General features: G+C 40.5%; 1 protein-coding gene across 3 annotated transcripts in view; it reads right to left on the bottom strand.

Annotated features, from left to right (window-relative positions):
* The window catches only part of NBAS (NBAS subunit of NRZ tethering complex), a 405,412-nt gene that overhangs the window by 232,056 nt on the left and 148,928 nt on the right, over positions 1–24,428 (bottom strand). For all 3 annotated transcript variants that reach the window (XR_012655479.1, XM_032778999.2, XM_075063671.1), the window contains exons 31-34: positions 20,455–20,567; positions 15,513–15,626; positions 3,574–3,687; positions 645–802 (exon numbers count right to left, since the gene is read on the bottom strand). Coding sequence is in view for 2 of the 3 variants with exons in the window: in XM_032778999.2 (XP_032634890.1) it covers positions 645–802; positions 3,574–3,687; positions 15,513–15,626; positions 20,455–20,567 (499 nt within the window). In the remaining variant the exon portion in view is untranslated. The remainder of the gene's footprint in view (positions 1–644; positions 803–3,573; positions 3,688–15,512; positions 15,627–20,454; positions 20,568–24,428) is intronic.

Genomic DNA, 24,428 nt, shown 5'->3' with positions numbered 1-24,428 from the left:
ATATTTAGGGCCCTGATCCTGTGAAGAGCTAATAGCAGGATCAGGACTTAAATCCTCATGATAAAACATTAAAACCATTATCGGTGAAATCATGCCCTCACAGAAATTAATGGGAATTTTGTCATTCATTTCAACTGAGCCAGGATTTCACCCTATGTTTGGCAGAACCTGCAGAAAACATTGGAACAGGCAGTGGGCATTTAAAGAGACTGTATTCAAATGAGGCTGTGTACAATGCACAAAATCCTTATAGAACCTGAATAACTGACAGAGAAGAATTACACATTTGTACATCCCAATCAAATGTATTACAGAGTTGGAACAGAGTATTTGGTCAACAATATACCAGACACTGCTGCATTTTAGAAACCTCTGAAGCTATACCACTCATCCAGCAGTACTAGTTATAACAACCAAGAAATTGCATTCTTATTTGAAATAGTTATTTATTGATTATAGAAAATGTATTATAAAAGCAATATTTAAGTGTTCAGATATAAAACGTAAGGTAGAAAAAATACAGAAAATTGGTAATACATATTGCAGGAAGTTTAGCAGGAAAAAAACACAAAATAGTTACCCCCTATTTCAGAAAGTAAGTATTCACAGCTTATGCAGGAAAAGTTTACAGAAATGGATCCTACCTGAGTCTGCAAAGAACTGTTTGCTGTCAGCAGTGACTCTATGGCACCTGGTGGGCAATGTGTCAGAGCAAAAGCCATGAGCTCCTGCCGAGTACGCAAGTCGTGGTAGCCTTCTGATTGCCCTAATTGGCTGCATACCTCCCAACTTTTAGAATAGCCTGCAAAGAGAACAAAAAGATTGCCAAGTAAAGTCACAGAAAATCAATAATTCAATTGTGAGGGTGCTGAGAAAAAAAAAATCAACCTTCTCCAATGGCCAAAGCTTACATCATCTTCGATAATCAGATGAGAGTATAGCCTCTCTTGTTGAATTTTCAACATTTCATGAGAGAGACACAGACACAGACAGACACCTAGTAGTAAGGAAATGGAATTCAGCTACCTAACATTATATATACTCTAGGTACTAATATGGTGCATGGTCATGTGTGTGTGTCCATACATGTGTATTTGTCCTTAGTGACACCATGTTAAGAAAAATCAGACTAGACTGCTTCAGAATAAACTGAACATTTTTAAAATAAATCAGCTGCTGCAAAAAATCAGTGTTGTCTTTTAAAATAAAATAATGTAACTCCTCTGTGTTAGGGGGAATAGAGGGAAGAAGCACAGGAGCAGACTATCTTCTGCTATCCCATTCCACGATCTCCACTTATACCTTCCCATAAGTGATAAGCCATATTAGACTTGCAAGAATTAAAATAGGAATTAGGCAGACAAGGAGAAACGTGAAGCCCCGTCATTTCTACTAGTGATCCTCTGGACGGATGTAATGTGGGTGGTATGGCCAAAAGAGGACTCACATTTCTCCAAAGTGCACACAATCACTTCCAGTGACTGAAAGTCTAGTAGCCATATCATATGGGAAACACAGAACATTGTTTAAATGTTTGCAAATACGTACAAACAGCACAAATAACTGGGATCCACTTTTCGTAGGCGGGATTATGGGGATATGTCAACCTCCCCCACCACCAAACACACACTTCACTTAAAAGTAATTAAGTTTGAAGATGGAGGAGATCATCATCTTATAAACCCCTCAGCTAAATCCTTGGACTTGCTCTGTGCATAACTGACAGGGGGAAGGTCTTTATTGTGGAACACCAATCAAAAATGAAGAAGCCACATGTGACCTGCCCTAAACACCACAAAAAGACTGAGCTCTTAGTTCCACAGTGTGTGTGTTTATGGAAAAACTAAGAACAGAACAGTACCTATTGCTAAATTACCTAGGGCCAGATTAACAAGAGTGACTAAGGCACCCAACGGCACCTTTAGGCACCACAGACATTCACAAAATTCTTGCTCCAGTGCTGCCTAGCCCTGCAGATGCCTAGAATTCCCAGGCATTTAAATCTCCACACATGGGCATGAGCAAAGCCACTTAAGTCCAGATGCCACCGAACTGGTCGGCACCTCACACCTAAGCCGGGTTGATTCACAAACAAGGTGCTCTGTTGTCTCTCTCATATGCAGAGCCTGTCCTGGTAGGTATGCTTTTAGCAGACCTAACCCACACAAAAGACAGTGTGGAGGAGGTTGTGTTGGTGTCATGCCTTCTGCACAATTGCCAAGTGGATAAAGCTCTTACCTAGAATAACCACTGGCCTATGAATTAATACTCACTCTCTGTCCAAATGAATATTTAAGTATTTTATACAAAGTGGAACAGCTTCAACAGGAAAGATTGAAGGATTCATCCAAGAACACTCCACAGCCTGATGGTTAGGGCACTCACATAAGAGGTAGGAGACCTGGGTAGAAGGAGACCGGGGATTTGATCCCAGCTCTCCCACACCCCAAGTGAGTGCTTGAACCACTGGGCTATTGAGTATAATTAAGGAAGGGACCACCACCACCTCCCTTGAGAAAGGGCTGACCTGGATTAGGCACCTAACTCCAGAAAAGGGTTCACAACCATGAATCCTGAGCAGAGGGAAGCACTATCCTCCAGCTTGGAGTTCAGCAACTAACTCCACCAAATTAAGGGTGGAGGCTGGCTCCCTGTTAGGGTGCTGCCTTCTGTGAATCCTTTTTTTACGTGCCTAACTCTACCCACACATGTATAAAGGAGCCTGTGTGACTAACCTGGGGCTGTGAATTACAGTAGGCAGCCAGATCCCTAAAAGTTCCCCTCATGAATATAGTCCCTAACATTCTCAGAGTAATACAACAGGACCCCTGAGTAACTGCATTACTAATAACTGTTTTCCTCACCATATAATTATTTCTGTAAGTACACCAATCACTTGATATGATAAATAGGCCTTTCATTATACTGTGAAGTTTCTAAATTGATTTAACTTTTTTAGGTTGAAACCAGATCCTAGCATAGCTTCATGAAGTAATGTGCTCATGTTTTGATGGAAAATTTATATAGAAAAGGATTAAAGAATGAATGAGCCCAGAAATTAATACATTTACCACTAGGATCTATAGGGGTCTTTGGATTTTAAAAATATTTCAATGAATATTCATTAATGAACAAGATTTCAAATTTATCACATATGGGGACTCATATGAGATAAATGAAAAACAATTTCTTCTCTCCTCCCTCCACAAGAATAATTTGGAAATAAACCACTGTGGAAACAATTAAAACTAAATCCCTGCTGGGACAGATTTATGAGACACTATAATGAAAATAAAGGATATCTGAATTAAAATACATAATTCCGGCAGACAGATCACATAGAATTAATCTAACTGAAAATCTGCATTCTTCCAAAGGTGACTGTTGCTTAAATGTTCTGTAGTCCATGTGATTTATGTAGGTAACCAAAGTAAAAAATATTCTAATTTCTATAGACAAATGTGGGTGACCTACCAGTAAAGTTAGTCAGTCTGGAGTCGCCTATTTTACATAATGTCAGAAAATTCAGGAGAAGACTTTTTTTTTTTTTTTTTTTAAAGTGGTAAACTTCACCTGTGGCTATAAGCTCTTGGCAGTGCATACTAGCAGCTTTGTAGTCCTGGAAATGGAGAGCTCGTTCCACCAAAACGATCAAAACCTGGCCTTTTCTCTCTGTCTGGTCATCTCCTGTAAGTAGAGTCAGAAAAGTTGTTACCAATTATTTCAAAGGTCAATGGTCAATTAATAATTAACACAGCATTTCATAAGAATGTTTCTGTACAGTGTGGATGAAAATGGCGCTCTTTCAAAGCTGTTGATGGTTTGGATGCTACAAATATGCAATATACATCTACCTCTTCCTGAAGAAACTAAGACATATCTTATTTAATTAGTGAAACAGGTAATTGTGTGCCCAAACCATGTATTCATATATTGCTAGAGGAACTCACATCAGTATGTATTAAGCATATCACAAGGTGGAAAACACTTGTTGAAAAAAATAAATAGCGTCTAGTTAATTAACATTTTATATGTCAGAAAAGATCTTCAAAAATGGGGGCTTAAAATTAAGCTCTTTAAATCACCAATTAGGTCTCTAAATATGAAAGCTGTGTGTTTCAACATTAATTTTAGGTATCTTAGGGCCCTATATTTGTGTGTCCAATACAGTATGACTGATTTTTCTCTGTATCATTTTAATGTTAACACCTGTAAGATCCCTTATGACTCCAAAGGGAATAAAAGCTCTAATTCATTCTTTATGGCCTGGACTTCTGCTTCGTTGCATTGCTGTCAGTGAACTCTTGCTCTCCATTAATAACTTTCACAGTCCAAGGTTTAACTTTTCACTGAAGTCTCTGAGTCCTGCAGTTTGTTCAATTGTTCACCCCTAGGCAACCAGAGATGATTTTGCATGTTCCCATGCAACACAATAAAAGTAAAATAAAACATGGCTACTGTAGGATTAACAAAATTTGACTTTGGGGTGACAGGGAGAGCAATGTGTCTATAAAATCTTGTCCTGGAGATAAAACCCGTTCCACATATGTATGTTCTGGTAAAAATTTACCTATATGTTCTAGGTGAGCATGAAATGGAAATGGAAACAGGAATATGAGGAGTCCTAATCTCCTTTTCCAAACCACAGTTATATTCCATGTATATAATCTTCCCTCCTTCCACTTTCTTTTTTGGCCCTCTATTTCCCACCTCACTTGGCAAGTTGTAATGAACACAGCATATGTCCATAACTGTCCATAACATGAAAGTGCAGTCACACACACATGGTCTACATCTATATATTTTAAACTTATGAAAGATCTACAGGGATGGACTGATCAGAAAAAAAAAAAAGGCTTCTTTCAATGCAAGTTTTGTATCTTTACTTCCTCTCAACAGCTATCAGAGGATTTTAAGGATGCAGTGATGATGCAGCTATCTGAACTTTTTTAAATATTTTAAGTTGAATTATGAGATACTGTGTTAACATACCCGCCCTGGAATAATTTTACTTCAAATATTTAAAAAAGTTAAATTTATCTAACTTGTAGACTTAAGACTATAAAAATAATTTAAAAGTCCATGGTTATTTTTCCCCTCCCCTCTACTCCGTGGCTCCAACAACAGAGGTAAAGGACATTGCTTGTCTAGTCTTTTTTATTTATTTTTAATCACACCCATAAAGATAAATGTATTGATTGTGCTAGATTGACAATCATGGAGACTCAATTCCTTGTTAATACTTCAGGCTAATTTAAGTTAGTGAAATAGTAAAACAGTAACTTTAGTGTGCAGGTGGGAGGTAGTGCTGGTGGCCTGTGACATACAGGAGGTCAAACCAAATAATCTGATGGTCCCTTTTGGCCTAAAACTCTATTTACAGAGCTGTCCAACCAAGATGCCTCCATTCCAGATGCAGAGGGACCACCTCTGGGGTCTGAAGGGTAATATTACCTCTGTATTCATTTATTGCTTAGCCTCTCCACTAAGACAGACTGCCATACATTGTTGCCAATTAGTCACCACCTTGTTTTTTGTGATGTGAATTTTTGCCCACCGGGAGCTGGACTGCTACGAAACTCCTTTATACAGGCCACTGCCCAGCAATTAAATGGAAACAACTTTGAGTTATTTTTACCTAGGATAAATCTGAACCAGTGTCCGAGATGTGAAATGTTCCTAGATACCTGCCAGGCTTCCAGTGCCTGCCCCACACCCTTGGCAGCTTTATAATGTATTATACTTATATTGGGAGATTTGTGTCAGCATCAGACACAAGGAAGGGGTAACTAAAGTGCAGTAAATCGATCTTTGTTGTTATTCAGAAATCGCCGTGACCAATAATCAACTACAATTTATTAATATTTAAAATCAGTAGGGGCATAATTGGAGCTGTTCTTTTCTTAATTGATCTTGAGTGTTCTTATGGTTTAGAGGGTTTTTTTCGGGGGGGTAAGGGGATTGACATTTATTTTGAAGCAATAGGCTCTTCTTCTGTGCATTTTCAAGAGTGCAAATGTATGTTAGTATCATTCTCTCTCTATTCTCTTACAATACTTAGTACCCTGTATCAATTTGCCTCCCATTTAAACTTCCATTATCTTGATGCACGCTGTTATACCAAAGGGTTACAATTCCAACATGATTAGCAAATCCCCTGCAATGCACAGTTAGAACATTGTTCACATGGCTTTTGCTGACTCAGTGAAGCCAATTAAAATCTTACCCCCTGCAGGATTTCCAGTATCTCCTCTATTCTTCTATTTAGACCTAGAAACTTACTGTCATTGCTTCACAGTTCCTGACTTGGGAGTGAAGAGTAAGTCTTAAAGAAATTAAAGCAGCTTTTAATGTCTAGCCCCACTCCACCCCCATCTCTTGCAATACTGACATGAGACTTTCAAGATTTTTCTTTAAAACAGTTGGTAAGATAAATGCCATCATAAAATAAGTGTCTTATTTTACTCTATTATTCCTACCTGTTAGTGTTGTTTGACATCCCGCAGATCGAATAGCAAAGATATTTAAAATTCAGGCACTGGAAATGTTGTATCACTTATTATTTCTATAGCACAGCCTGTATATACAGCATGAGTTTAGAAACCTCCTCAGGACTACTCCCTAACATAAGGACTTGTATGCTCTGACTTCATGTCTACTGAGGGTCAATCTACTGAAAAGCATTTACAGAATCCTTAAAGGATGCCATGCATCTCATCTTATCCCAAGGCAAATTGTCATAATGACAGGCAGATGACAGATGTCATGACAAGGAAGAAAACTATCAGCACTTGAGAAATATAAAGAAAACATCATCTCCATTTCAGGCTGCCTGGGTCATCCAGCTAGCAAGACCATATGAATTGCAACTAATAAAGGATAATTCCAGTGCCAAAAGTTAATTTTGGCTAAATTAGCCAGAATCGTCTCCTGATGAGGAAACTGAGGCACAGACCCACCCAAATTCCCAGAATGTCAGACCTGGATTTAGATCATACGTGTTCCTCAATAAAATAGTCACATGTCCTATGCTCAGACAATAGTGTCTCTTTCATATACAGCAAGAACAGCTGTGCACTATTTTGATATATATTCTTTTGGATGAAACTGGGAAGGGCAACAACATGAGAAAATTGAGGAACTTGGTAATCTTCAAAAATAGGTTTGACTTCTGGATAAGGGTTCCGAACATTTTTTAATTAGAAAAAGTTCACCCATTCCTAGAATCACATTTTTCCAAAAACTTTACCGTCAACTTAATGAGAAACTAAATGGAAAATGTTTTTTGTTTGTTTTTTAAATTAATGTCTCATCAAGCAACTCCTGCAACATGTGACAGCACAAAACAATGTCTAGACAAGCTTTTACAACATTCAGTAACAGTAAACAAACAGTAATTAAAAGCAATTATCCAAGATTGATTTTGTATTTTGAATCTTTTTTTGTTCCAGCGTGCAATCAAATACAACAATTTAAGGCTAAATGATTACCTAAAATAGATTATTTGTGTTCTCATTGTTACTGAGAATGAGGACTCTGGTTCAAATTCCCAAGTTTACCACTGGTTTATTAGTGACACTTTGCAAATCCCATCATGACTCCCTTATTTTGTCCACCTGTGAAACGGAGATATTGCTTACATACCTATCTTACTAAGGTGGTGTTGTGAACTTAATTAGGATTTACTAATTGATTTAAGATACCTGATGAAAGACCATCAGCGTGCCCAAAGGAAGTATGAGGAATACATGCCTTGCCTGTAACTCTTGTTCTCTGAAAACATACTCCTCAGTGGATTGCTACTCTTGGAGCAGAGTGTTCCCATAACACTGTCACACACCAGTACAGGGAATCTTATGCCACCCCTGACTTAGGCCTGGTTTACACTACGCGTTTAAACCAATTTTAGCAGCGTTAAACCGATTTAACACTGTACCCGTCCACACAATGAGGCCCTTTATATCGATATAAAGGGTTCTTTAAATCGGTTTCTGTACTCCTCCCCAACGAGAGGAGTCGTGCTAAAATCAGTATTACCATATCAGATTAAGGTTAGTGTGGCCGCAAATCGACGGTATTGGCCTTCGGGTGGTATCCCACAGTGCAACCATTGTTGACCCGCTTCTGGACAGCAATCTGAACTCAGATGCACTGGCCAGTAGAACAGGAAAGAAGCACCACGAACCTTGAAACTTTGAATTCCCATGGGGTTTTTTGTTTGGGGCCCAGCGTCGGAGCTTCTGACAGTCATGGGGGACGATTGCAAGTCCCAAATCCAAAAAGAGCTCCAGCATGGACCACGTGGGAAGATTACCTAGATCTGATCAGCTTGTAATGGGAAGACAAATCTTGTTCTACGTTCAGAGCTCTGTTTCCAGAAGATGAAACGCCAAAGCATTTGAAAAAAATCTCCAGACATGAGGCCACAGCAGGACTCAGCATAGTGCCTGGCGTGAAACAAGCGTAATCGGAAAGCCCAAAGAATCAAATGGACGCTAATGGAGGGATGGAGGGGTACTCAGGACTCCAGCTATCCCACAGTCATCAGACACAGTCCTCCAAAAGTATGTTGCATTCTTGGGCTGAGCTCCCAATGCCTTAGGGTCAAACACATGTCCCGCGTGGTTCAGGTATAGCTCGTCAAATGTACCTCCCTCCCCCCCATGAAAGAAAAGGGCAAAAAAATCATGTTCTCTTGACTTTTTCAATGTCACCCTATGTCTAACTGAATGCTGCTTGGTAGACGCGATGCTTGCGGCACGTGAGAGCAGGTGTCCCTCCCCTCCCCTCCCTCCCCAGTGGCAGAGCACAATATGACTGCTATCCATCCGTCATAATCAGCCCGTGAGTGCTCCTGTGGCCGATCACGTTTTGAGGTCAGCCAGGTGTGCTGGTAAAATAGGAATGATTCCCGGTCATCTCCCAGTAGATGGCAAACAGAACGGCCGTAACCATCCTCATCATAGCAACTGGGGGCTGAGCTCCAGCAGGCCCCCTCCCCTTTCATGTGTACAGAAAAAGATTCTGTACTGCCTGGACTATAAATAGCAGCGAGAGTGCTGGGCTCCTCTCCCTGCACACCGCTTAATGTCCTGCCGTGGACTATCATAGCAGCTGGAGGCTGCCTCCCCTACCACACCGATTTTATCTTCAGGATTAACAATCAGTGTTTCTAATTCACTGCATTCTTTATTATTCAGACACACAAATGGGGGGACACTGAGAATCTGTAGCCCAGGAAAGGTTTGGGGAGCAGGAAGCCAACGGCAATTGGGGTTAAACTGCAGACAAACTCCTAGAGAATGCCATAGCAGCTCATCAAATGTCTGCGGAGAAAATACATAACAGAGCAACCTGTGCTCTCTGATACACTGGTCTCTAGTACACTTGAACCATATTCTATGGTCAGTGACTGTACTCTCATTTTTAAGAATACCATAAAAGACCAGGGAATCGACCCAAAGTTTCATCCATGTTTTGTCTTTGCCGCCCACCGGACCGACCATCAGCACAGGGGCACCCATGACAGCAGCAAGAGCGGTTACAAGAATGACAGATAACCGTCATCTCATTGCCAATTTTACCATGGCGCAGCAGTCCCGGTACAGAAACGGACTGATTAACCGTCTCTCTGGCTGTCATGCAAAGGCAAAGGAATGCCTGGCCTGTGTAGCGCTGCAGTATCCACCAGATCTGTCCGCGGTATCTCCAGTTACATCATAACGGTGCATCAGTTAAAAAAAAAAAAAAAAAAAAAAAAAAAAAAGAAGCTGAACGGGCTCCATGGTTCCCATGCTATGGCGTTTGCCAGGGCAATCCAGGGAAAAAGGGCGCAAAATGATTGTCTGCCATTGTTTTCCCAGAGGAAGGAACTGACGACATTTACCCAGAACCCCCCGCGACAAAGATTTTTGCCCCATCAGGCACTGGGATCTCAACCCAGAATTCCAAGGGGCAGGGGAGACTGCAGGAACTATGGGATAGCTACGGAATAGTTACCCACAGTGCAAAGCTCCAGAAATCGACGTTAGCTTCGGACCATGGACGCACACCGCTGAATAATGTGCTTAGTGTGGCCGCGTGCACTCGACGTTATACAATCTGTTTTACAAAACCGGTTTATGTAAAATCGGAATAACCCCGTAGTGTAGACGTACCCTTAGTGTCTATCCTTCCCCAAATCATTCTCTTTTAATGGTGGAACACAGACAGCACATGCTATTTACCCTACTGTGAAGAATAAAAGCTTTGGTTCACAGATGCTATTAAAAGTGCTAATGAACCACAGAACCAAACCCATTAATTTGGAAGGTAAGTACATTTTATTTTAAGCTGAAAATTATTTAAATAAGTTTTGATTTTTAGTTTATCTTAAAATAATATGAATGCAGGGGCTGCTCTTTAGGTTACAATGCATAAATTTGAAGGAGACTAATAACATTGTTAATATCGTTATACGCACAAAGATAAATAGCAACTATTCATCATATTAATGATACACTGCAACCTAATAAAATAATAAAGAGAGAATAGATGCAAAAGTGCTCTATATGTCTTGCTTTTACAACCTAATTGATACATTCATGAGAGGCTTTATTTACACACTGTAGTTAAGGCTGCATCCGTATTTCTGTTTTAATAAACCTTGCAAAACAGAGATTTATTTGATCATAAAAATCAACTGACTTTAAACTTGGTGAGAGGGCCTGGCTAAGGAGCAAATGTTAGTTGTTTTTAAAGCTGTTGTGGCTATGTAAAAAAGCGTCTTCCTCATGTAAAAATTATATGGATTCGCCGAAAGCTCTTTTGCCCAGTCATATTTTTAGAAAGAGACGCAGAGCCCAATCCAAGGACATACAACTTTCATTCAAGTCAATGCTGCAATATCTAGGCACATCAGAGTTAGTGAATGGCAGATTTAAACCCAAACTTTGAATAATCAGACTGTGAAACTCATTACTACATGATGTTATCAAGGTCAAGAATTTAGCAAGATTTTTTTTAAAAAAAGATTGGACATTGTATGGATAATATCCAGTTACAACAGATATTAACAAAAATTCTGAAGGGATATAAAATAACTTAATTAAAGTCTTAAGATTTAAACCTTAAACCATTGTCTAACTATTAGGGATTAGGATGAGACCTTGGTAGGGAGGCAGATTTTTTTTTACAACTGCCTATTTTCTTGTACCTTGTTCTTAATCATTTTGTGCTGGTTCCTGACAGGAGATTGGACAAGATAGATCATGGGTTTCATGTACTATGATAATTTATACGATCCTGTGAATAGCCCATTCTTTGTGAGTTATCCAGACCTTGGAATTTGGAAACTGTTATAAACTAATAACTTTTCTGAGTATTTAAAGGGATAAATAGCATAATAAAACCATCTGAAACAGCACTAATGTTTAAACTCAGAATGTAATGCACCGGAATACTTCATACTTGTTAACACATACTGTTGTCCTCTGCTGTACAGAACGTAAACCCTGTTCAAGTCTTTTCTTTTTTTTGCAATTAAGGCTCCTTTCTAATGAGTAGCTCCCCAAGAGACAAAAGTTCCTAATCCTGATTTTTCTTAAAATTAAGTGTTGTGTTTTGGAGCACGTTACCGAGTTCCAACGCCGATGAGGAATGAGTGTAGAATAATTAAGGTATTAACTGTAGGCAAGGATTCATTAGAAAAACATACCAGGGGTCTACGGTAAAGCATATTTCCATTATTGCAATAAGGCCAAACAAACTCACATGCTGTAAACCTCCACTGACAGTAAAAGTATAAAAGCCAAATGCAGAGTGATTTTATATACAAAATAATCCACTTGAAGAGTTTTGTTGCTATTACAAAGTGGAGCTTATTAATGACAACATGGGAACACACAGTTCTGTACATTTATTCAGCCAAGGGACAAAAAAAAAAAATATTACTATTAAAGCACAGTGTTTTGCTCAGTGAGATAGCCTGTTGAAGTACACTCATTTCCATGAAATTTCATATTTATCTTGGGAGAAACTACCGCTATTACACTTGAGATTTTATCTCTAAAGTCACTGAGAGTTGCCTGGTGTGCTGTGAAAACAATTATTAATGCACAAAGAATCCCATTAATGGCGGAAATATCCACTATGTTCTTTTTTATCTTTATCTAAATTCCTTTGGTTGTTCTTCTCCTTCCTCTTATCATTTAGGTGAGTTAGTAAACAATAGAAAAAGCAATGTGATACAGTCAAAAAAAAAAGTGCTGTAACCCTGCCTTTGGGGAAAGGGGGAGAGGGAGAGATTTAATTTTATCTACACGCCATTTATTGGAATGAGCTAGGGAATAGTTATTACTTATTTATATGTGTGAGAGTGCATCTGTGCATATATACTCTCACAAAGTCATATGCGTACAATTATTTTAAATACATACAGTTTCGGTTACCGTAACTTATCATTGAATGACATTATTGTTAAGCAAACTGAAAAGGCAGGATAGTACTTCCTGTTATCCTTTCTCTACCTCCCTTAGGTCCCATAATCCAATTCAGCCATCCATAACTCTCAATCACCCACAATTTTTTCCCTGACATCATGCAATGCCCCCTGCTCCTCACTGCACTTGTAAATATTCAAGAAATTATTTTGAATTATAAAGGTTTAAAAGTGCAACAGAGAAAGGGGCAGGAGGAGCATGTAATAAGACAATGGGCAATAGGGTTGGTGCTATCACATGGCATGTGTCACGACTGATGCATTTCTATTAATTTAACTGAGAAAATGTAGTATTTCATTTTCATTTTCATCATGAGCTATTCTTTGAAAAGGTGATCAGAGAATCACAGAACTGGAAGGGACCTTGAGAGGTCATCTAGTCCAGCCCCCTGCACTCAAGGCAGGACTAAGTATTATCTAGACCAGGGGTAGGCAAACTATAGCACGTGTGCCAAAGGCAGCATGCGAGCTGATTTTCAGTGGCACTCAACACTGCCTGGGTACTGGCCACCCGTTCAGGAGCTCCGCTGCTGGCTTGGGGTCCTGGCTGCCAGCCCAAGGCTCTGCTCCTTACCTTGGCCCGGGCGGATCTGCTGCTGCCCCCAGCTATGGCCCTCTGGCCCCAGACTGGGGCAGTGAGGCATGCAGACAGGGGCAAGAGGGAGCACAGATCAGCACCTCCACCTTAAAAATTGTTCCAGCGTCACTGTACTGGGATATTTTTAAGTGCTGATTTGCTGCTTACATCACTATCACATCATGTATTTGATGTTGAGCATGCCATTTGTTTGCCATTCCCCCCCCCCCCCACAGTAAGTTGAGGTGTACACGTGCTCTCTTAGGAGCTGACATTTTGTCAAAATTAGATGTCCGTTCACTTCACCCTTCTTGGAAAGATGCATTTGGATTTATTCAAAAGGAGGACTGTGCTGTTTGTGCTTTCAGTTGTGAAAGCGTTGTTTGTCGCACATCAAAAGCGTTCGAGGACATTTGCAAAAGAAGCACGAGAAAACCTTTCTTGAGAAGCAGATAAGACTGAATCAATCAAAAAGGCAGTAGCAGGATATGAGAAGCAAATCAGTGTTTTTAAATGCTAAAGTGTAAGTAAAAATCAAGCCATAGAAGGAAGTTACAAGATTGCACAGTGCATTGCAAAACACGGAAAGCCATTTACAGATGGGGAATATATAAAAGAAGTTTTTCTCAGCAGTTCAGAGGTTTTGTTCAATGATTTGCCAAATAGGATTTTATCTTTATCTTGAATAAAAGAACTGTCTGTCTCTCCCAGAACAGTTGAAAGATGCATAAGCGAAATGGCAGAAAACATTAACGAAAAGCAGACAACTGCATTGAAGAACACAGCAGTGCAGTTGATGAGAGCGTGGATATAAGCAACGTTCTACATTTGGCAGTTGTTGCAAGATATTGTGCTTCCGATGAAATCCAAGAGGAACTTTGTTGCCTAAAAACCCTGAATGGCACAACAAAGGGGGAAGATATAGTGTCTCCAATACATTCCAAGAACTTGTTGGATAATCTGTGCCTTTCTGAGTTATTTTCCCAAAAGATGTCTGAGAATTGAAGTCCCCTATCACCACCAAGTCCTGTGCTTTGGATGATTTTTAGTTGTTAAAAAAAAACAAAAAAAAAACCCACTCATCCACCTCTTCTTCCTGGTTTGGTGGTCTGTAGTAGACCTCTACCATGACATCACCCTTGTTTTTTACCCCTTTTATCCTTACCCAGAAACTTTCAACAAGTCTGTCTCTTATTTCTATCTCAACCTCAGTCCAAGTGTATACATTCTTTAATATATAAGGCAACACCCCCTCCCTTTTTTCCCTGCCTGTCCTTCCTGAGCAAGCTGTACCCTTCTATGCCAATATTCCAGTCATGCGTATTATCCCACCAAGTCTCTGTGATACCTGCTAGGTCATAGTTGTGTTCATTTACTAGCATTTCAAGTTCATTCTGCTTATTCTCCATACTTTTTGCCTTAGTAAACAGACATTAGTGATAAAGAAAGTCAACAAGATGCATGAGACTTTATGTAAACCACCTCAGAACACATGCCGGTCACACACCTCACATTCAAAGTCTGGAGAAAATATGTTTTATGCACACTAATACCCTTGCAAACATTAACAGAAACAAAACAAGAATTTAGCATAAACTATATGCAAGAGGTAATATTGACATGAAAAAGGAAAATCAGTGATTTGATCTAGGTGGTGGGAGGCAAGATGTACAGGGTAGCCAGGGAGGAAGATTAGTTTTCCCAACCGACACCCAAAACTTCAACACAGTCCTAACCATAGTATCTCTATTGATGCCTCCAAAATACCAATAGCAACATCTATATTGAGCTATAAATGAAAAAGTTATACATAAGTTCTCAGTATTATTATCATTAAACATAATTAGAGTGTTGAAAACATTTTAGCAGAGAAGTCTCGGGGAACATGCCAAATTCACTGCCTTCCTTTTCTGAAAAAGCAGAAAATTCAATACGGAACAGCTATTGTACTGCAGGTCCAATCCTGCAAGACGTTCAACATCTTAAATAAACAAACATTCAGCCTTAACACATTGCCTTCAGCATAAAAATATGCTGAATCAACTATAGATAAATCACGTTTTTACACTGAAGTTTATGTGACACACAACTTTTCTTCTCTGACATGAACAGGACTGTTGTTAAATCAAACTAGCATACTTGACAGGGATAAGAAAATTACTGGAATTTTAATATTAATTGATCCTACATCATAAAATATTGTCACCTGTAAATCCAAATTTGACATGATCTCTGGCTCAAAATTTAAATTAAACAAGGCTTTTCTTATTTTATGTATTAAAGAAGGTCACAACAGCTGAATACAAGATCAACTGTAAAATAGGTCAGTCTTCCTTGAAGACTGCTCCTCCAGAGGACAATTCAGTGACATCCTTGAGTACATCCTGATGATTAACTCAAATGCCCTTGAACATAACACATATCTTGCATTGCAGTTTAACACTTACAACAGTTTACCTGCAACTCTCAGTAAATCTGCAAGTCCCAGGAGCTTGGCAGACAGTTTGTAGTTTGTGGGTAACTGAGCAATACAGTCCTTGATGAGGCTGAGTCGATCAGAACACAAACGCACTGTTTAAAGAAAATACAATATGTTAAAGGGAGATTATATGTGCAAACTTTCTCTAATTTATCTATGTAATTTTTGTTTAAAATGCAGGCACACTTACTCATGCTGCATAAATAAAACATCCTGTTTTCTAAAGTAGTATAATTATGTGTTATAATTTAATGAGGACTGTGCAGAAGGTCCTTGACAAACACGTAAAATACATCTCTCTATCCTGAAAAGCTTGCAATTTACATTAGGACTTCAGAGGCACATTTTAACATTAGTGGGCACCATTAAAATCTCTGCATTTACTGATTGCACCAGTTAAATTTGTCAGAGTATTTCTCATTCTAATTAAAAGTAATACACACGCCAAGCCAATACTGCAGTTTCATAAATATCAAAGATGGGGACTTTCAGATGTATTCAGTATTGGCCTAACTTTAGAGTTCTACCATTTACTTAAGTACAATTCAGTCAACGTTGACCATTTTGGTAAAATCATGCCTCAAGATTTTAACTGAACTGCCTATATATCAGTACAAATTGTAACTAATTCAACTTGCATTAAAAATATTACACTGACGTAACTGAACAGAATTTAGCCCAGAACTTAGAGGTAAAAACTAATGGATTTATGGGCCTGAATCGGCAATAATTTACACCAGTTCTACACTGGTGTAACTACTCACTTCAATAATTAGCCTTGATGCACAACAGCATAACTGAAAGAAGGATCACATCCTTAATCTAAATGGAACCACCAAATAAAGTTTAAAAGATACAAGGAGTCCCATTTCAAGATTGAAAAACAGTAAACAGCACTCCCTTCAGATTAAAATATTATATATATATATATATATATATATATATATACACACACACACACACACACACACACAAAATTAAGAACTTAATGTTTGAACTTGGCCCTTTAAGCAATTTTCACATATAATATTTAAAAGTTCTAAAAGCTTTATAATCATGTCATTAATTTTAAAGCCATTAATTCAGAAGGGCAATTTTGTTTCTAATACAAATACATTCAACAAGGTTATTTTTATGTTTTGTGTGTATAGCAGGGACTCAAGAGCTGAACATAAGACTGCATCTGTAAAATATGTTAGTCTTCTTGAGACTAAGAAGATAAAAAACAAGGGTGAATCATATAGCTCGTTAAAGTGAACAACTGTTAATACCAGTCAGCCAGATCAGCACAAGAATCAAGGCAGGAGCTTTGGAAGCTCTCAATCCTCCTCTCAATTCTTACTGCATAGTCATATTCAAATAACGTAGAATGGATTCATTAAAGGGGAAGGGAGAACAGACGTAGGCCCCAATCCTACTTCTTGCTGGCAAGGAAGGAAGATAGGACTTTTTTTCCCCCCCTTCTTCTTTAAAGCAAACTCATCTGGAGTATTGTGTTCAGTTTTGGACCCCAGCACTACAGAAAGGAGGTGGACAAATTGGAAAGAATCCAGCAGAGGACAATGAAAATGATTAGGGGGCTGGGGCACATGACTTATGAAGAGAGGCTGAGGGAACTGGGCTTATTTAGTCTGCAGAAGAGAAGAATGAGGGGGGATTTGACAGCAGCCGTCAAATACCTGGGATTGGTCCTGCTTTGAGCAGGGGAGTTGGACTAGATGACCTCCTAAGGTCCCTTCCAACCCTCATATTCTATGATTCTACACCTGAAGGGAGGGCATCCAAAGAATCATAGAAGATGAGAGTTGGAAGAGACCTCAGGAGGTCAAAGAGGATGGAGCTAGGCTGTTCTCAGTGGTGGCAGATGACAGAACAAGGAGCAATGTTCTCAAGTTGCAGTGAGGGAGGTCTAGGTTGGATATTAGGAAACACTATTTCACTAGGATGGTGGTGAAGCACTGGAATGGGTTCCCTAGGGAGGTGGTGGAATCTTCATCCTTAGAGGTTTTTAAGGTCCGGCTTGACAAAGCCCTGGCTAGGATGATTTAGTTGGAATTGGTCCTGCTTTGAGGAGGGGATTGGACTAGATGACCTCCTGAGGTCTCTTCCAACCCTAATCTTCTATGATTCACAAGATGCACTCAGGTACTACAACAATAGGTGGTGGATGAATAGTCTAACAAAGTACAGGTGGGATTTTAAAAAAAACCAAAAAAAACCCCACACACTTTTATCTGGTCCAAATCTATGGTACAGACGAATGGATGGATAATCAGACTAAATAATGTCTTAAAGTTAGCATTTTAGATCCACAACAAGGATATCTGTAAATGTTTTTAAACCAGGGCAGGTAGGCGGAAAGAGTGTTTCTTGGCACACAATGCTAGAATGCTGTTCAGGCAGCTTCTACACTACAAAATCATACACTACCCCTCTACCTCAATATAACTCCACCTGATATAACACAAATTCGGATATAACACAAGCAGTGCTCCGGGGGGGGGGGGGGGAAGGGGGGCGGCGGAGGTGCACACTCCAGCGGATCAAATCAAGTACGATATAATGCAGTTTCACCTATAACACGGTAAGATTTTTTTGGCTCCTGAGGACAGCGTTATATCAAGGTAGAGTTGTACTTCTGCTCCTAGTATGTTTCCTTGGGTACCTTAACACTGCTTTAACAGAGTATTGCAAAATTCTACTAGCTCACTTACCCCAGTATTTAAAAAACAAACAAAAAATAAATCAGGCAACTAATATATTCTATTTTAGCATCATCGTGAAGATAATGATGAGAGACTATGTTGCAGCTGGGATGGTAAAGTATCATGAGTATTTTGCAAGCTAGTATTAGACGCAGGATCTTGCATTTAAGATCAATGGCATCTGCAACACTAAAAATCTCCTGACAAACTCCTGAAGGGCTAAGATGGTCCCAAATGTGACCTTTCGGGACTTGATCAATTTAGTTATTTTTCATTAGTTCAGAGTCACCTAAACTCAGTTTAAAGAGTATGGGCAAGCAAAGGTGGACAAGAATGATTAGTGGGAATAGAAGACAAAGACTGAGAAAGGTATTAAAAGAAAAGAAAATGTAACAAAAACTAGAGAAAAACAAACTGAAAGAAATGATTGGGAAACTACTAATGAAAACATGGAGAAGAAACTAAACTAAAAGAAGTACAGTGGAAAAAGAAAAAAGGTGAAAAATTAAAGAGATTTTTATGGATGAAAGCAGAGTCAGGAGTCATTGTCTCAAGAAGATCTGATATGGAGAGAGGAAATGAAATTTGGTAAAACTATTTGAGGAGGAAGATGACATCCAGAAGTACAGATATGATCAACTATTTTAATATATATAAAATATACTACGAGACTTGTACACATTTTGGCAATTAACTAGAGATGACTGTTCAGTTGGTTGCAAAAAAACTGGGAGGGAGAACACAAGAGATGGAGTTAGGATAAAGAAAAGCCAAGCTAATGAAATTAAAAGACAAGATGGTATAAGTAAAATTACTCTAAAGGTTAGGCTCATAGCCACAGAGAAATTCTGAGAAAGGTTGTGAGAGCATCCTAACATCCTACTGAGCAAGATAATACTGCACAGGATCGGGTGGGAAAGGAGGCGGGAGATGGGGTGTGGAGTGTGTGTGTGTGTGTTTGTTCCTCTCTCTACTGTTCTGAGAAGTTCTGATAAAGTGCACTGCAATTCCCAAGCACAGGGTACACTAAGAATGTAAACCCACAACTTTAATTCTTTCCTTCCTTTTACGCACTAAATAGTGTCTCACTCTTAATGCTATTTTAACGTCATCTTTAAAATATTTAAATTACTGTAAAATAACATCTAGCTGAGATAAACTTCTTACAGCTATATGAAAACTTAAATGATTTTTATTCCTTTACTAGATTAATTTATCCAAAAGATTTTGAAGAGAGAAGGATAAAGCAGTACCATTAAAAATGACAGGCTTCATTTCACATGCAGTAATTATGGCAAATTGGATATGTTACAGGTGATATTAAAACTGTATTCCAATATGATTTTTTTTAATTACTCTGTTTTATTAAGTGAAATAGGCATAAGAGAATCGTGCATATCACTGAAAGGTCATTTATAATCTGAAAGAAATAAATGAATTCACCTTGAAGAAGAAGAATTCAACTGCAGAATATAGAAAGGTTTAGTACCTAGCCTTTTTATCCTTCAGCCCTGTGCCACAGGAAGTTCTTATGCTTTTCCTATGGAAACATATCTGTTTCATTTAGCTTTTAAAAAAATATTTGCAATGGAAGAACAAAAGCAAACTCCATATCACTTTAAAAAAATAAGAAACACAAAAACACTATTTAAAATTTTAAATCAAGAGTTCTCCAAAGGAAATCTACTGCAAATGTTGACCTTGACTGCCAAATTTGTTTTACAGGAATATATGAAACTATACAGCAATCTGCTTAAGAAAGAAAATTATTCTTTTTTCAAGAGCAACTCCCTGCAGAATTTTTAAAAAAACGGACTCTCTCAAAGATTGTTTTCAACGTAATTAATATTGTATGAATATTCTGGGCATCATTTCAGAGGTGTACTTTTCACTGCACTCAGTGGGAGCTGTGCGTACTCAACATCAATGATGATCAAGCCCCTCACTTTTTCAAAATAGTTTCATGAAAACAGATTACATTTAAACAATGTCTTTCCCTCTCAAAGGATCCCCAAAGTGCTTTTACAAACCGAAAAAATATTAAAACTCTTACGCAGCAAAGCACTTATGCACAAGAGTAAAATGTACGTACATATGAAGTCTTATTAACTTCACTGGGATTACTCATATTAAAGTTGTGCACAATTTCAGCTAATGAACTGTGGGTTATGTTCCATCACGCCATCACATAAGGGACATAAGTAATACATTGTACCTTGTAATGGCAAGATTGTCAAACCAAATTCTTCAAGATAACTAAGCGCACGAATGAGATCTAGCTCCTCTTGGATAGCACTGGGGCAGTCAACAATAAGTTGTAAACAGCACCTAAACAAACAGAAAAAGAACATTACAAACTTCTGTAAAAAATTCAGACGCGTCACTGCTTTTTTTATATATATATAGCGACTAGATAGCGTAGTGGTTAAGAGCGCCGCACTTTGATATGGGAGACCGCCCTTTGATACGAGAGACCGGGGTTCAAATCCCGGTTGGTATCCAACTTTCCAGTAGGGGTCCTTGAGCAAAAGACCCTCTAACGCTTCACCTGCCTACCTCAAATATGAGAGTGACACGAACTAGGAGAGTCACGCCGGCTCGGACGTCGCCCGGATTAACAAGGTCCGCGCCAGATGTTGAGGAACCAGGACAATCCGAGATAAGTGGGCTACCGGAACAAACCATCTCATGCACGAGACAAGAGAACTGGAATTGATGGAATGCTACTACAACAGTAGATCTAATGAGAGGGGATATATGAAACGTATGAGGGACTATGGATGGACAAAAGACTCATCCACACTTACTGAAAAAACAGCTAGTTACCAACGCTTCAACATAGTAAAGAGGAAACTGCTCTCACAGCTTGAGATAGACCAACCCACATTACATCCCAGACTCAAGAAGACCTGGAAGAACAAGTGGATGTGCAGCCCACACCTGAAGCTGAAACTTCACTGCCACCCTCTCCATTGCAGAGCACAGCAGCTGATATGAGGCAATAGATCATGGAGAAACTAGCTACACAGTCAATCCTCGAGACCGATTACCAAGGCTCAGTGGAGAAGTACACTCAGATAGTTTGTTAGAAGATGCAATAGAGCCCTCATGACAACCCTACTACCACCGTAACTCAAACCAATGAACTGGTAACGCTACAGCCTCTGTAATCCTGGATTGCTTGGCTACACAATCAAGACGACCAACAGTATGTACCCACCCTGGAAAAGGGGTTGAGGATAAGATCAAGGCGACTCGAGAGAAGTTAATCAGCTGGTGGAACTACTGAAGGGTGTAGAGATAAAGGATAGACTCGCTACTGAAAAAATACAAGAGGCTGACTCCATCTGAAGCCTAGAGACTGCTAAACAAAGACTCCCAGCACTGGCTACCAGGCTAAGGAGATACACTAGAGAAGCAGAGGCCAAAAAAGTAATGCCCTGTCTCCAAGAACCATCCAACAGTGTACTCACCAACGCGTGCAACAACACAATAGCAGCAGAAACTGACAGTAACTGGAGAAAATATGGGAGAAAGAGAAGACTCATAACACCAGTGCAAAGTGGCTGCAGGACCTGAAACAGCACAGCAATTCCAGAACAGAAACGCAGTCACCATCCGCAGTAGAAGACATCCAGCAGCGGGTCAAGAACTGAAAGAGTTGGACAGCACCTGGACAGACTGATCCCCACCTACTGGCTAAAGAACTAACAGCAGTGCATGACGGCCTAGCAGCACTGATGAACCAGCTGGTTAGCAGCAGGCTCCCACCCAACTGGCTACACAAGGAAGGAGCAGCTGCTGATCACGAAAGACCTCGCAGGGAACAGAACTGCCACTACTGGCCAATAACCTGCTCCCCACAACATGGAAAGTCCTATCGACATCATAGCTGCCAGCCAGAATAGGGCCAGTACATGAGGCACAGCTAGAAGGGCACTGGGAACAACACAGAGGCTCAAAACACCAGTCGCTCATAGATGAGCAGTCACCCAAACTCGAGTCTAGACAGACCAATCTGAGCACAGCCTGGATTGACTACAGGAAAGTCCCGACTTCAATGCCACACACATGATCTTGTGAATGTCTGGCGCTATACAAAGTCAACCAGGAATAAGGACGGCTTCTCCAAGAACTCAATGGGACTATGGAAAACACATGGAAGTCACTCAAGTCAGCTTGCACAAGTGGCCATCAGTCGGCAATATACCAAAGGTGACGCATGTTCCGCTGCCTGTTCGCATAGGCCTTAAACGCCTCAGCCAGATAAAATCAAGACTGGATACGGTACAGGTTTCAGGAAGTGTGAACTGCACATTCCAAGCCACCTCCTCGTACAGTGGATGCATTCAAGCTGTTATGCTAAGAAGAACGAGACCATCGACTCACTAATCACCCGACGTGGATCTACAGTGAGGATTTGGGATGTCATTCGGACTGGAGAGTGTGTGGATGTAGTGGAATGAGAGAAAGTAGTCAAGACAGATGGGGTGGTGCTAGGGACTGCGAGACTGTGTCACAGCCTAACTAGGGTGTCTCCGCTTTTCGCGCGGCATGCGAAGCCCTTGCTTGCTAACGTGGCCGGTCATTGTAGACCAGCATGCCAGTTATACTTGTCTTTAAACTGTTGAAAACCAGTTTTGTGATGGCCTTAGGCCAAAGCGCAGACATAGCCTGTGGAAGTCCCTTTTTCCAAGTATGAGTGCTTGTGTAATTGTGTAAATATAGCTGTATGCCTCCGGTCCGCCTTGGGACTCCGACCCAGGCCGAGCTGAGCTTCGGTGCTGGTTCCCGCCTAATGACGCGCAACGCCAGGGTCCCCGTTGCGGATGTTGTCACTTTACCTTCTAAGCCAAATACTCACTTGTGTGTGTGGCGCCTCGTCCTTGCAGAGCACCAAGGCACGTAACAAGCTCGGAACTACCGCGGGCCACATAGCAGACATACGCACCAGCTACAAGTACCTGAGCATCCCACAGTCCACTGGAAACCATGAGGAGGCAAGGAAAGACAGCAACATCAAGTATCCCACCCACAAGGATTAAGACAGGTCCTGAAGAGTCAGCTCAGTGGGAAAACAAGATCCCAGCCATCAACAAGTACCTCCAGGTAATAGTGAGCTGGCAAAGGAGGACTGGAGGCTGCCAATGTGAAATCGGAAAGCTCCTCACATGCACGAGGTTTCCACCCCAAGTCCACACCCACAGACTGCTAACCAGCCAGGGAAAGAGGCGGCGGGTTAGTGAGCCGTGAAGCCACTGTCCTGACGAAACCCAGGAACATCCAGAGTACATCAGTTAAGATGGCCCAAGATGAGCGCTGAGGAATGCTGAGGCAGCAAGCAGACATGGGAGGAAGACAAGCGAAGCAGTGCCATGGCAAAAGACCCTGCATGGATAGTATCATCGAACGAGTTGCTGAGGTGCGCTTGACATTGGGAAATTCCTACAGTGGCTGGAAAGGGCTGTGACTAAAAGAAGCATCTGAGGCACTGATCACAGGCAGCCAGGACACAGGTACTGCAGGCACCAGTCCATTAAGCAGGGTTACACACTAGAGAGGACCCAGGTGCAGACTGTGCAGAGAGCCTCAAGCCAGTCCAACACTAGTAGGCGAGGAATAATTAGCAGGCAGGAAAGGATACACTGAACGGCCCACCAAGTGGCTCTGCATTGTGTACAGGAACATTGGCACAGTGTATGGGCTAGACTCTCCAAGACCAGATGGGAGATTCCACGAGAGGTTGTGGAGAATAGCAGGGCTAAGATTTCTGTGGGATTCCAGATACCAGATAGGACAGGCAGGTACTGCCAATCAACCAGGACATCGTGGTAATAGACAAGAACAGGACGAAGACGGCGGATGGTGAATAGATTAGCAGTGCCAGGTGAAGCAACATCAGGAGAAGGAAGTAGAAGCTGGAGAGACAGGGTTCTGAAAGAGGAATAGAGAGGATGTGGAAAGTGAGGCAAGGGGTCGTAGGTGGCTAGCAAGCACCTCGGGCTGTGACTCCTAAGCGTGAGGTAGTGGCTCAACAGATCAGGTCAAATAGAGTCTCATGTCCCAGGCAGAGTGCAGTGCCTAGGAACAGTAAGATGTACTGCGCAGAACTCAAACTCACCGGCCTCTAGTAAGGACCCTAGGTTTGAGGAAGACACATACCATCCACAGGGGTGAGAGGGGATTTTT

The sequence above is a fragment of the Chelonoidis abingdonii genome, chromosome 3, assembly GCF_003597395.2.
Source record: "Chelonoidis abingdonii isolate Lonesome George chromosome 3, CheloAbing_2.0, whole genome shotgun sequence".
In the NCBI taxonomy this organism is placed as follows: Eukaryota; Metazoa; Chordata; order Testudines; family Testudinidae; genus Chelonoidis; species Chelonoidis abingdonii.
Note: the sequence above shows the minus strand (reverse complement) of the source record. Positions and strands in the feature narration are given on the sequence as shown.